Source organism: Hypanus sabinus, chromosome 3 (genome assembly GCF_030144855.1).
Source record: "Hypanus sabinus isolate sHypSab1 chromosome 3, sHypSab1.hap1, whole genome shotgun sequence".
Taxonomy (NCBI): Eukaryota; Metazoa; Chordata; class Chondrichthyes; order Myliobatiformes; family Dasyatidae; genus Hypanus; species Hypanus sabinus.
In genome coordinates this window covers 173,667,357-173,683,008 of record NC_082708.1, presented here as the reverse complement: position 1 = coordinate 173,683,008, position 15,652 = coordinate 173,667,357, and the positions used below count along the sequence as shown (strand labels likewise).

General features: G+C 38.8%; 1 protein-coding gene across 3 annotated transcripts in view; it reads right to left on the bottom strand.

The window, feature by feature from the left end:
• Nucleotides 1-15,652, bottom strand: part of ctnna2 (catenin (cadherin-associated protein), alpha 2) — a 1,188,004-nt gene that overhangs the window by 496,685 nt on the left and 675,667 nt on the right. For all 3 annotated transcript variants that reach the window (XM_059963425.1, XM_059963426.1, XM_059963427.1), the window contains one exon: nucleotides 8,410-8,562. In XM_059963425.1, the coding sequence (XP_059819408.1) occupies nucleotides 8,410-8,562 (153 nt within the window). The remainder of the gene's footprint in view (nucleotides 1-8,409; nucleotides 8,563-15,652) is intronic.

The following is a 15,652-nucleotide window of genomic DNA, read 5'->3' as shown; positions in this document are numbered from 1 at the left end:
GACCCCCATTACACATGTCTGGCTCCTGCACACACAGAATGCAGACGTACTGGTGTGTGGACATGCCCTAGTGCTTGTGAACTAGATCCCAAAGTACAGGTAAATAGCCCCTCTGCCTTGTGGGCAGCCTCTGGAGAGCTGAAGGCTATGGGCATAAACCAAGACAGCAAATCCAGAGTGTAGCCCCGAAGGCAGTTGGACCTCTTTGAACCCCTTCTGACAGCTCCTGTAGCCAAGCTGGTGTGAAACGTATTGCTTTATTAAGCTTTCCTTTGGACTACACTGGTGAGGCCAAGAGAGGGATTTTGATGACTGGGCATCTCGGGATCTCTATACTTTCTTCCTAGGCCTGTGATGATGATCTTCATCATCTATTGTCCTTCTATACAGATGGATGCCAACCACTAATATTAGCCAGGGCATGCCTCTTCTCATTGCTACCATCAGGAAGGAAGCACATACTCAATGATTCCAGAAAAGCTTCTTCCCTTCTGCCATCTGATATCTAAATAGACACTGAATCCATGTTCACTACCTCACTTGTTTTTGTTATTTCTGTTTGTTACACCATTTTTAATTTCTTTTTGATATACATACACTCACTGCAATTAATTTATTTTATATTTATCATGTACTCCATTGTACTACTGCTACTAAGTTAACAAATTTCATGACATATGCCGGTGATATTAAACTGATTCCAACTGATTCCTGCTGCCAAGCTTGTCCATGCCAACTCAGATCACTATCTACACTAATACTATTTTCCTGCATTTAACCAAAATCTCTCAATACCTTTCCTACTCAAACACCCGTCTAAATGTCCTTTAATTATTCTAATTGTCACTCCTTCCACTACTTCCTCTGGTAGTGATAGTGACCTTGTAAAAGCAAAAAGATTAGATAGATAGGTATCATTGTCAGCACAGACTTGATAGGCTGAAGAGCCTTTTGTACTGCTTTGCTTTCTGTTTTATGTCTGGTGTACAGCTGAGTGGAATGTACTTCTCTTACACAATTGTTTTTTCTCAAGTAGTTTGACACAAAGTTATATTAAGATTCATATATTCATTGGCTGTATAAGGACAATATTTTTTCCCCCAAAGGACATTACAGAATCAACATTTTGCATTAATTTCATGATCACTTTTACTGTTACAAGCTTTTTGTTTCAGAGTTATTATTTATCTCTCCTTAAACTGATAACAAGCTCAGATATTGCCCTGATGGGACTTGACTTCTGCTCTGGATCACTGGTCTGGTAAGATCAACATCACGTTAGCATACCTACTGTGGAACATGATTCTCCTGCCAGCAGAAGATATTAAACCAATTGAAACTTCCCACACTGAGATGAATAGATTTTGATTTGTTTAAGCACTGAAAGTAGTTGAGTTTACAGAGTATATATCACTTAATAATATATTGAAGTAGATGTTAGAACAGCATACTTCTGTTTTTACATAAGAAGGAGACTGGCAGAAGATTGCCTATCAATGATTCCTGCTTATCTCATTCAGACTTGATGTGAACAATCACTGAAACATCCAAAACAACTTTTATTGTCCAATAGATACTAATCACTAATGTATTTTTCAAATCATTTTCATGAGTCTACGATTCATGTTCTCAATATTATCTATTACTTATTTATTTTCTGTATTTGTACAGTTTTGCATATTGGTTGTTTGGGTGTGCAGTTTTTCATCGACACTAGTGTGTTTCTTTGTATCCACTCTGAATGCACTCAAGAAAATGAATCTCAGAACAGTATATGGTGATATATACATACTTCAATAATAAGTTTACTTCAAATTTTGAACATTTTTCAACCTCCTTGTCTACACATTCAACTCCTTTTAAAGCTCATTTTCATTCAGTAATCATATCTTTAGCATAGTTATACAAACAGTCCATCAGGTGGAACAGTTAATGATTCCAAAATCAGTTACGGTAAAAAATAAAATCTGACAGATGATTTAATACAGGTTACCATTACACAATTACCTTCACCACCACAATGAAGTTAAACTTAATCACATTCACAACAGTTCTGGGCCTGTACTCACTGGAGTTTAGAAGAATGAGAGGGAATCTCACTGAAACCTATTGAATATTGAAAGGCCTGGGTAGAGTGCATGTGGAGAGTAAACTTTCTTTACTGTGGGAGTTGAGGACCTGAGGACCAATTTGTAGTAAACATAATAATCTTTTCTTGAATTTTAGGAATATAACATAGGCCCATTTCTGAGCCTTGTGTGAGAAGGATGCTATAAAAATTCAATGTTACAATAAAAAAAATAGAAATATTTCCCAAATTGCACAAAGGAGCATTTTAACTGCACAACTCTATATCATGAAGCCTCTCCAACTACACCCTAATTAAAGGATAATGTTACATTATGTTTATTGCTGTGTCAACAGAAACAAGCCTTCTGTCCATGCAGGAATTACAGCTAATAGAACAGAAAAAAGCACTGTGCAAAGGTCTTAGGCACTTAAATATAAAGATTGAATGCCTAAAGCTTTTGCACAGTACTGTATTTGTCAACATGGAACAGAGGGTGAGTTTGTAAATCTGGCAGGAACAAAGGATGTTGGGAATGACATGGGTGAAGAGTGACAAGTGGCAGAGAAGGACTGCCAGGGGCAAGGGGTGGCACAGGTACAAACACACCTAGCTCTGAGTCACCAGGCAAGTGACTCTCTCTAATTTGTTGACATCTTTCCAATAATTCAGTGACCAGAACTGTACACAATACTCCAAATTTGGCCTCACCAAAGAAGGAAGAAGGGAGAGGAAGTGGGAATGATTAACAGAGGAAGAGAGAAGGTTGGAAAGAAGGAGAGAAAAGTAGAGATGTTAGAGATTGAGAGAGAGGAAAGAGAAGTGGGGCTTGAGAAAAAGTGGTGATTCTAGGTAAGTGGTTTATTGATTACTACAGAACGTCTGTCTGTTACTTCCCACTCCCTCCCCTCTCCCTTCCCCTTTACCCAGCTATGATTCCCTTCTCCCTTCCCACTCTCAGTCCACAATGGAGACGCACATCAGAATTAGGTTTAACATTTCTCACATATGTTATGAAATTCGGTTTTTTTTTAGTAGCAATAGTACTGTGCCATACATGAAATTACAGCAGTACTGTGCAAAAGTCTTAGACACCCTAGTTATATACTGTGTATGTGCCTAAGACTTTTGCACAGAACTGTATATTCTTTGACCAATGCTAGTGTAATGTATTATTAATTTGTAAGAACAAATTAAATGCATTAGAGAATTAAATCAGTGAAACTAACAGGTTTAATTCTTTTAGTACACAAAAAATTAATCATAATTCTTGTGTAATGAGAAATACAAGTATTCATCCTTCAATTGTGTCTTTCATCCAGTGTTCTTATTACTTTCAATATTCAGGTTAATCCCAATGGATTAAAGCTCATATAGCAACATGTCAATGCTTGTTGTTGGTGACTGCAAAGCGTAACTCGAAAAGTGAGCAATGCTCACAGAAATCCCCAATATTGAAAAATTGTTGTAACAGGTGGCTTCAGATATCATTCAAGGAAGGAACTTAAATTGGATTGAGGGTAAAGATTGGGGAAATGTCATAATGAATTGATGTCATATTCATAGATTATTAAAGATACCATACATTGTTACAAAATCAAAGGCTTTTGCAATTTATGCACAAATACAATTGGTATCTGTGAAAGACCTTATGGTCTTATGGTGGCACATAAAAACTCTGGCTCTAGTCCTGTCTGTGAATTCTTCACGTTTACCAAAAAGGTTAATTTCCACAAGACAACTGAGAATTTCTATACAGTATGTAGTCGGAACAATTTGTTCAGCAGAACCTTGTTGACCAATCTCTGTGTGGGACTTTACTCAGTGTTCTGCAAATCCAAAAGCCACAACCCCACCAGATCTCCCTTCTGAGCCCCATCCTCCAAGGACTCCAGCAAAACAGTTAAAGATGATAACTCAGGGCTGTGTACTAAGTCCCCTCCTTTACTCTCTGTATACCCATGACTGTGTCACCACCCACAGCTCCAAACTGCTAATTAAATTTTCTGACATTACATTGATTGGCCTAATCTCAAATAATAATGAGACAGCCTACAGAGAAGAAGTCATCACCCTGACACAGTGGTGTCAAGAAAACAACCTTTCCCTCAGTGTTGCTGAAACAAAGAGCTGGTTGTGGACCACGGGAGGAATGGAGACAGGCTAAGCCCGATAGACATCAATGGATCTGGTGTTGAGAGGGTGAACAGCTTTAAGTTCCTTGGCATAAACATCACTGAGGATCTCAAGTGGTCTATACATACCGGCTGTGTGGTGAAAAATGTACAACAGCGCCTCTATCACTTCAGATGGTTGAAGAAGTGTAGTATCAGTGCTGAAATCCTAAGAACTTTCTACAGGGGCACAATTGAGAGCATTTTTATTGGCTGCATCACTGCCTTGTATGGGAACTGTACTTCCCTCAATTGCGGGACTCTGCAGAGAGTGGTGCGGACAGCCCAGTGTATCTGTAGATGTGAACTTCCCACTGTTCAGGACACTTACAAAGACAGATGTGTAAACGGGGCCGGAAGGATCACTGGGGACTCAAGTCGTCCCAACCACAAATTGTTCCAGCTGCTACCATCCAGAAAACGGTACTGCAGCACTAAAGCCAGGACCAGCAGGCTCCGGGACAGCTTCTTCCACCAGGCCATCAGACTGATGAACTCATGCTGACACAACTGTACTTCTATGTTATATTGACTGTCCTGTTGTACATAATATTTAATATAAATTATAAATTGCACATTGCACATTTAGACAGAGACATAACAAAGATTTTTACTCCTCATGTATATGAAGGATGCAAGTAATAGAGCCAATTCAATTCTTTTTTCATAAATCCATAGTGATGCTGTTCAATCCCTTTTTTCTTTTTTGTTATTATATCCTTCATTATATTGCAAATTCAATCATTTTCCTTGCTGGAGGCATTAGAACAATCGGTTGATATTTCCATGTTTTCATTCTCCATTTTAAATAGTGGTGTCACATTTGCTGCCTTCCAATTCCATAATCTGTAAACTTTCAACTATAATAATGAGAGTGTGCTTCATCACCACAGCAACCTTTTTACGAAACTGTGGGATGTACATCATCAACTTATTGGAATTTATCATCTTTTAATTTCACTAACTTCTCCAGTGCAACTTTTGCATAAATCCTAAATTCAATGTCCATTTTCTCATTACATTCTGGCATATCAGGTTAGACTTTGGCATTATCTTCCATGAAGCCAGCCACCCATTTTAATTCCATTTCCCATTCCGACATGTCAGCCCATAATCTCCTCTATTGACGTAATGTGTCCACACTCAGGTTGGAGAAGCAATACCTTGTATTCCACCTTGGTAGCCTCCAACCTGATGGCATGATTATTGATTTCTCAAACTTCCAGTAATGTCACCCCCCTTCACCATTCCCATCCCCTTTTCCCTCTCTCACCTTATCTTCTTGCCTGCCCATCACCTCTCTCTGGTGCTCCTGTTTCTTTTCATGGCCTTCCATCCTCTCCTATCAGATTTCCCCTTTTCTAGATTTCCCCCTCTTGGTTTCACCTATCAACTTGTGTTTCTTCCTCCTCTCCCTCCACTTTCATACTGTGACTCCTCACCTGTTTTTCCTCCAGTCCTGATAAAGGGTCTCAGACCGAAACATCAACTGTTCTTTTTTCCACAGATGTTGCCTGGCCTGCGGAGTTCCTCAAGCATTTTGTGTGTGTGTGTTGTTCAAAGTTGGTGTTTATTTCCCTTCATAAATTCTTCATTCTCTTCCACTAATAAACTTAGATTTATCCTTCCTTGTCTTTTTGTAAGCTGCTGGTTGGAACTAACGCAAAATATTTTTAAGGCCAAAGCAGATAGATATCTGGTAAGCTCAGGATATTGTCGTGGGTTGACAGGGATGCAGAGTTAAAGTCACAGTCAGAGCAGCCATGATCATATTTAATGACGTAGCAGGTCTGAGGGGCTGCTTTTCATTGTGTGCATGCTCATGCACTGTCTATGTCCTCTTCCACATAGCTCAGTATAATATATACCTGACACCACCCTATATTTAGAAACAAACAGGACTTCTGCCTCCAAGATACCAGTTTTCTACAATGGGTTAATTGAAAAAGTCGAACAACATAAGATAAGAGCTATGTTGCAAAATTTTATTGTGAAATGATGACCATATAAGTTTTTAATATGCCACAACTGTCATCCATTCCTAAAATGCAGACCGTAGGTAATTTTGGAAGTGGCCTGTTTGTACAATAGTTTATTTATCTATTATATCAACACACACACACAAAAAAACTGCAGCTGTGTTCCATTGATCTTCTTTCTTTATTCATTTTCCTGATCTGTCTTATTTGAGAATCTCCTCATCTGAAATATGCATCCAATGCCCTCCACAATTCTGAATGCCTGATTTCATTCTCCTTGCCTTCTAGCTTGTCCTTAGGCATTTCATTTATCTGAGATTCTCCGGTCACTGCTACTAAAATACACTTACCTCGATGGTTATTGAAGCTTACTGCTAGATGTCCATTAGCAGTGTGCCACGCAATAATCCTTTGGGGTACAGATAAACTTCTCAGCCACATCTACATAGTTACTGAACAATTCCTGTGCTCGGCAAGTTTTCAAACAACTCTCATATTGGCCCATGTCCTGAGATACATCCTGCTTCCCATCCTCCATACATTTCAGGAGTTGAACTCTAAATGTCTCTGCATCTTCATTAACCCTGAATCTTACAAAGTATTTTCCATTTGTATTGTACGATTCCTACTCCCATTTCTGCTGATGGTTTGAGAATATCCAAAATAACTGTGCTCGTCAACCTTAAAGTCTCATGATCAGTAGTACAATATCAATAAATCTCCTGAAGCATCAAACTATTTTGAATATGTCTGGTACCTTAACCTTGAATGTCAGGAGGATAAATGCAGTGGCACAGTGTGATGGAACAACTACTGAAGGAGATAGAGCTTACCAAGTCTATTCTACCCAATCCATGAACATCTTCAAAACAAGACTTTTGTGATGGTAGATTTTAAAGCAATTGATGGTTCTGTTTCATTGACTAATAGTTGGTTTACCAGCATGTTTATTTGATGAGAGAAGGTTATTCTCAAATTTGATTAAAAGTTGACCATTTATTTTATGGATTCTGATTTGACACGGAAGTGACAAATTAAAATTAATTAATACAGACAGCTTAAACTGTTGGTGACAATCTTTGATCAGAAATCACCACAGACCTTCAAAAATGAGCAACCTTTAAAAAGGAACTTATTAAGACTCTAAGGTTTAGATTTGTGTTTTATTTTTTATTTCTTTAGAGATACAATTCAGAACAGGGCTTACCGATTGATAGGCCAATTGGTCATTGTAAACTGTACTGTGATTAGGCGAGGGGTAAATCGAGGGTTGGTGGGAGGTGTAGCTTGATGGGCCTATTTCACGTCATATCACAACAAATAACTTATAAGACGATTTATAATGACCAATTGCCCTACGAACTGATACATCTTTGGACTCTGAGAGGAAACCAGAGAAGTCAGATGAATTCCCCCCCACCCCACACACACAAGAGTGTAGAATTTTTCTTTTTTAAACAGAGGACCCTGAAATTGAACTCCAAACTTTGATGCCCTGATCTGTATTAGCATCACACTATCCATTACACTAGCATGGCCCCAATATAAGATACAGCCAATTGATTTATGGATTCAAGAAGTCAAGCATATGTAGGTGGTTCACAAATTTAACTATTCAGCAAAATAATGATATTTTTGGTCAGAAAAAAAATGCTGCCCTCAAAATGTTGGTAATTTATAAGGACTACTGCTAAGTTTGGTTAAGAATGGACAGTAATATATTGAAGGCTTTACTTTAAAGCCAATACACAGAAATATATTATTAAGGTCCTGTTAGAGAATAGCTTTAATCATTTGCAATTTCTCTACTCCTTCTGAGAAATAATGAACTTTCCTGAACTTTCTTCAGGGAGTTTTACATCTTAGCCATACAACCCTTGACCATTTTACTACTCAGCAAGACAGCATGTAGGAATAAAGTTTGCCTGACAATGAACTGTATCATAGATGTTCCTAATCCTACCTTAATCCAACCTTGACGGGTGCACACAGTATAGCTCATCAACCACCATCATAGATAATGATAACACAGCTGACAATTGATTCTGGGTTCTTCAGAACATATGCCAAATTGTTAAACTGAGTGATGGCCTTATCCTTTAATTCCATTCACATTTAACAGTACATTCTAAGGTAAAGAAAACTCATGAACTGTAAGCTTAACATGTTAAATGTGGCACAGACTCACCTCCACAAGCTTGTTAGCGTGCTCACGGAAGACTTGCGCATATTCCTTTACCTCCTTCTCGTTGCCACTCTTAGCTGCTTCAATCAGAACCAAAAGAGGAACATTTGTCTCCAGAAAGGAGTCAGAGATGTGATCCATGACGGCCTTGCGAAGCTTTTGAGGAAAAGAAAGGAAAATGACATTACTAATAACATTATGAATGACAAAAAAAGACATATGCTTATAAAAGTTTTGCCTATTCAACAATTTCCTCTCAATGAAATGAAAACCATGTTTAATGCTTAGCTTAGTACTATTACATGAAAGTATCAAGGTAAATGTTGTATCAGATTGAAGACTACCATTAGAAATAATATGAAGATTTAGCTTCTTGGTCAATGGCAGCCCTCACATCAGCCGCTGAACACCCAGACAAACTAATTAACCTCAATACAACACAGATCGACCGGAGACCTGAGCAGAGCTCTGTGTGATTTCTAGTTTTCCATCCACTCTGTTTCATCAACATCAACAATGGTTAAAAAAACAAATAAAACAACTTTAATTATAATAAAGTTCAAAATGCAGGTTTTAGAAATAATTCTTTAAAAAGAGTATTCATATAGTGGACCACATATTGTAAATTATGCCCATAGTACTCATCAGTTCAGCTGATGACAATCTATTTATCCTTTCCTCATGAATATTTATTGCTGGAAGTTGCTACGAATTCTTAGATTCAGGCACTTACTGCATTTTTTGCCATGTAAAGGTAGATATTTATTCATTGACCAATGCAGAATATATCTTATGTGAGTTACATGCATCAGAGAATTGTAGGCAGTGCACCTGCTCATCCCATCTAAACCTCAGCTGTTTGAAGACTTAATACAAACTGCCATAAAGTTCCACGTCTAAGCATTCTCAGATCAGGAATATGTGTTATCAAAATGTAGCTCTGAATATAGCTCCACATTAACTTGGGAAGGGCATGTTCTCACAAGCACAGGATAGCATTTGCAGATCCTACACAAACCACACTTGTGGCCATGCTTTTCTCACTGCTGCCATTAGGAAAGATAATCTGGATCCTGAGGTCCTACATCACCAGGTTCAAGATCAGTTATTACCCTTCAGCCATCAGGCAATTGAACCAGCAAGGATAAGTTAATTTAACCAAACAGTGAACTGGTTTCACAACCTATAGATTAACTTTCAAGGACTCTACAACTCATTCTCAATATTAGAAAAAAAACATAGAAAAAGTAGAAAACCTACAGCATAATATATGCCCTTTGGCCCACGATGTTATTTTAGAGGTTACCCAGGGTTACATATAGCCCTCTATTTTCCTAAGCATATACTTGTCCAGGAGTCTCTTAAAAGATCCTATCATATCTGCTGCCCCCACCGTTGCTGGCAGCCCATTCCACACACTCAGCACCCTCTGTGTAAAAAACTTGCCCTGGGGAAAAGCCTCTGACTATCCACACAATCAATGCCTCTCATCATCTTATACACCTCTATCAGGTCATCTCTCATCCTCCATTGCTCCAAGGAGAAAAGGCTGAGTTCACTCAACCTATTCTTATAAGGCATGCTCCCCAATCCAGGCAATATCCCTGTAGACACAAGGAAATCTGCAGATGCTGGAAATTCAAACAACACACACAAAATTCTGGTGGAATGCAGCAGGCCAGGCAGCATCTATAGGGAGAAGCACTGTTGACATTTCCGGCCAAGACCCTTTGTCAGGACTCATCCCAAAACGTCAACAGTGCTTCCCCCTATAGATGCTGCCTGGCCTGCTGTGTTCCACGAATATCCTTGTAAATCTCCTCTGCACCCTTTCTACAGTTTCCACATCCTTTCTGTACTGAGGCGATCAGAACTGATCAAAGTACTCCAAATCGGGTCTGACCAGGGTTCTATAAAGTTGTAACATTACCTCTTCGCTCTTAAACTCAATCCCACGATTGACGAAGGCCAATGTACTGTATGCTTTCTCAACCACAATGTCAACCTGCGCAGCAGCTTTGTATGCCCTATGGACTCGGATCCCAGGATCCTGATGATACTCCACACTGCCAAGAGTCTTATCAATAATGCTATATCCTGCCATCATATTTGACTTAACAAAATGAACCACAACCTCACACTTATCTAGGTTGAACTCCATCTGCCACTTCTCAGCCCAGTTTTGCATCCTAGCAATGTCCCATTGTAACCTCTGACAACCCTCTACACTATCCATAACACCCCTAAACTTTGTGTCATCAACAAATTTACTAACCCATCCCTCCACTTCCTTCCTCATCCAGGTAATTTATAAAAATCACGATGAGATGGGGTGATAGAACAGATCCCTGAGGCACACCACTGGTCACCAACCTCCATGCAGAATATAGACCCATCTACAACTACTCTTTGCCTTCAGTGGGCAAGCAGATTCTGGATACACAAAGCAAGGATCCCATGCCTCCTCACTTTCTCAATAAGCCTTGTATGGGGTACCTTATCAAATGCCTTGCTGAAATCCATATACACTACATCTACTGCACTACCATCATCAATGTGTTGTCACATCTGTAAAAAATTCAATCAGGCTAGTAAGGCATGATCTGCCTTTGATAAAACTATGCTGACAATTCCTAATCAGATTATGCCTCTCTAAATGTCCTGCCTCTCAGGATCTTCTCCAAAAACTTACCAACCATTGAAGTAAGACACACTGGTCTATAATTTCCTGGGCTATCTCTACTCCCTTTCTTGAACAAGGGAACAACATCTGCAACCCTCCAATCATCCGGAACCTCTTCCGTGCCCATTGATGATGCAAAGATCATTGCCAGAGGATCAGCAATCTCCTCCCTTGTCTCCCATTGTAGCCTGGGGTATATCTTGACCGGTCCCAGTGACTTATTCAACTCGATGCTTTCCAACAGTTCCAGCCCATCCTCTTTTTAATGTCTATATGCTAAAGCTTTTCAGTCTGCTGTAAGTCATCCCTACAATCGCCAAGGTACTTTTCCATAGTGAATACTGAAGCAAAGTACTCATTAAGTATTTCCGCTGTCTCCTCCGGTTCCATACACACTTTTCCACTGTCACACTTGATTGGTCCTACTCTCTCATGTTTTATCCTCTTGTTCTTCACATACCTGTAGAATACCTTGGGGTTTTCCTTAACCCTGCTCGCCAAGGCCTTCTCATGGCCCCTTCTGGCTCTCCTAATTTCATTTTTAAGTTCCTTCCTGCAAGCCTTATAATTTTCTTGATTGTACACCATGGTTCCTGTACCCTACCATCCTTTCCCTGTCTTACTGGAACATGCCTATGCAGAACATCACACAAATATCCCCTGAAAATTTGCCAGAATTCTGTCGTACATTTCCCTGAGAACATCTGTTCCCAATTTATGCTTCCAAGTTCCTGCCTGATAGCCTCATATTTCCATTTACTCAAATTAAATGCATTCCTAACTTGTCTGTTCCTATCCTTCTCCAAAGCTATGGTAAAGAAGGGAGAATTATGATCACTATCTCCAAAAAACTCTCCCACTGAGAGACCTGACACCTTACCAGGTTAATTTCCCAATGTCAGATCAAGTATAGCCTCTCCTCTTGTAGGCTTATCTACATGTTGTGTCAGGAAACCTTCCTGAACACACCTAACCTACTCCACCCCAGCTAAACCCTTTGCTCTAGGAAGATGCAAATCAATATTTGGGAAATTAAAATCTCCCCCACAACGACCCTGTTATTATTACACCTTTCCAGAACCTCAGAATCAGATTTATTATCACTAGCGTGAAATTAACTTAGCAGCAATAGTTAAATGCAATATATAATCTAGCAGACAGAAAAAAATTAAAAATAATAATAATAAATAAACAAGTAAATCAATTACAGTATACATATGTTGAATAGATTAGAAAAACGTGCAAAAACAGAAATACTGTAAATTTAAAAAAATGAAGTAGTGTCCAAAGATTCAACATCCATTTAGCAATCAGATGGTAGAAGGGAAGAAGCTGTTCCTGAATCACCGAGTGTGTGCCTTCGGGTTTCTGTACCTCCTGCCTGATGGTAATAGTGAGAAAAGGGCATGCCCTGAGTGCTAGAGTTCCTTAATATTGGACACTGCCTTTCTGAGACATCATTCCTTGACGATGTCCTGGACACTTTGTAGGTTAGTACCCAAGATACAGCTGACTAGATTTACACCCCTCTGCAGCTTCTTTTAGTCCTGTGTAGTAGCCCCTCCATACCAGACAGTTTTTGCAGCCTGTCAGAATGCTCTCCATGGTACAACTACAGAAGTTTCTGAGTGTATTTGTTGACATGCCAAATCTCTTCTGTTACATACCCACAGTTTGAACACAGGATAGTGGGATGATGTAATGGTCTTGTGAGTGGGATGATGTAATGGTCTCATGACCCTGGGGTGATGTTATGTCACATGATGGCATGTTCCAAACAGCATTTAAACCAAAGCCTGGGACTGTGACGCAGTTCTCATTTATTATTTTTGTGCAACTTTGTTGCTCCCAGTCAGAGGTGTGGAGGCTCCACCAGTTTTTTTTGTTGCACATTTTTTTTTCCCTTGCAGTCCAGTATCAGAGAGTGAAGGCATTACTAGAGTTATCTGAGTTCAAAGAATTGGATAAAGTTAATGTCGTTCAGCGTTTTGGGTAGTGATAAACCTTGATGACTTTGTTCAGGAATAGTGGCATACACATTTGAGTTAAACCCCTGCAAAATTGGGAAGGTTTGTGCAGTGATCACCCTCCAGTCGAAAGGTCAGTTCCTTTTCTTTCCTCGTGATTTCTTCGAACAAGATATCTCTCGGCTGTGGAATCGGCAGATTTGTCGTTACTTCAAAGGAATCGTTTGTTTCAGGGAAGTCTCTCCTTACTGACTGTATAAATCACATGGACTTTTTGAATGTATCACTTTAAGTCTGTGCTTGGATGAGAACTTGTTAAGAACAGTTCCTAAGTTTGACTGTTTGTTAGATATTGCTGCCTAACTGTTTCTGTCCGGTTAAGTTAGTCGTTTGTTTACTTTTCTGTTTGAGCAGGTCCTTCTTGGCTTCTTTCCTAATTCCTTGTAGTCTGTTCTCAGGACATCCTCCCTTTTCCTACCTATGTTGTATGACCTATGATACCTCTGACCTAATGATAGTATTTGCAGTTTGTTTTTTTGTGCATTGGTTGCTTGTTAATTTAGTTGTGTCTAGATTTTTATTGATTCTATTTTATTTTTTTCCACTGTGAAAATTAACCTCAGGGTAGTGTGTGGTGATATACAAGTAGTGACTTTATAGTAAGTGTACTTTGAACTTTGAACAAGTGAATGAGCTTGAAAGTTCAGTGATACCTGTGTGCCCAAGAACTGAGCTGTGATAGTATAAACTCATTTAACAAATATCAGTGTGATTAGGTAAGAACAGGGATTCATTCCACATCAGAGAGATAACAGTGCAGGAGGAGATCCCGTAATCATCCAGGAAAATAATATGTTCAATGGTAGAATACAGAACGCAATTCATTCTTGCAACATATTCAAAAAGCACAAAAGAAAATGGCTGTGGTTTTCAGCGAATGAGTTAACACTACTCTGACCTTAAAAGAAAAGATACTTGTACAGAAATGCTTCAACTTTTTATAAAGTACCTAAAGGCACAAATTCACCAGTGCAATAGTCATGTAACATGGCATTATCATGAAGTCATTTAGCACAACATACTTTTGACGCAATTTTTCAAAATTAATGAAGAGACAAGCAATCTATTGGCCTTACTATTTTCTCAATGAGTCATGTAATCTGCATTTACATTTGCATTACAGAGAAATACAAAAATCAGTAATTTAATTCCTTAAACCCATGCTATATGCAGGCTGATCATGGTTTTATTGCCTGTCAACTCCATTTATCCATCTTGATTCATAAATTTTGATATTCTTGTGAAGTAATTTAGTGATTAAATTATTGAAATTACAAGTAACACTGCAATCAAGGCCATTTAGAAGCGGAGTTCCAAGTTTCCATAGACCTTTGTGTCGAATAGGTGAGTTTGTTTGTTTAATCAATAAAACATTGATTTGTCTTTGATATGTATCTGTTTAACACAAAAGATAGCTGACATTACGTTTCTGCAAATATTGCACAAGTCTAATTGTACAAATATGGCCACTGCCTTTCATTTCCTCACCTGTGCAAAACTGGTGTGCCCTATATGTGTCCACATTAGGTACCATCTCCTCTTCCTTCACCACAATGATCTTACTGTGGTAGCAAATCTATCCAATAGATTTTTGACACTATTGATTAACCTTTGCAATCTAAATAATGCAAAGGTAGAGATCTGATTATCTTTAGCAACGAGACTGTTGACAAAAATAAAACCCACTTCTGTTTTACATAATTTTGACAAAGCCTTGAAACTGGTTACTAACCAAATATTCTTCCTGCCTGACATTTGCTGACTCATCATGTGTGATAAGACCCATCAACTCTCAGTCATTCAGAATGAGGTTTATTCTTTTAAAAGACATCACCTGTTTCCATGTATCTCACTCTTAAAAATAAACACAGCTCCATATGCTTCAATGGGTTTGCAATCTGTCTCACTCTCCTTCATCCCAAAACGTACAAACATTTCCCCATGTTGGCTGGTCTGTGTGTGGCCGCTTATTCTGTTCAGAATGTGCTGGCAAACACCCACTCCATGTAAATCACTCAGTTCTGCTGTGTCCTCTGCCAAATTCAAATTTCTCGTAAAGAATCAGAGCTTGTCAGATAAAAATAGGTTCTTAGACATTCTTGCATATTGTGTTTTGCAGGATTGTTCTTACATTTATATTTACTGTATATTTTATTATGTTCTTTTATGCATCTTTTGTTATTTTGTGCTACATTTGACCCGGAGGAACAATCATCCCGGTCTCCTTTACACTTGTGTACTGAAGAATGACAATAAACAACCTTGAATCTTGAATTCCTCCAACAGCAGCTCATGATGATTGCAGTTTCTATTGCTAAAAGTTGTATTCATGTTTACTGCAGAGGCTGCTCCTTCAGCACTCACAATCCCCATGTTCTCTCCAATTAAGAAGGTATGTGGGAACATCATGATTTGGAAATACTTCAATGGTCAACTTGGCTAGGTCTATACACAAGCATTTCCAACTAACTGCATGCATGTGAATATTCACTGTAAGGATTAAGATCAGTTCGGAAAGCTGCACTGCAACACCTCC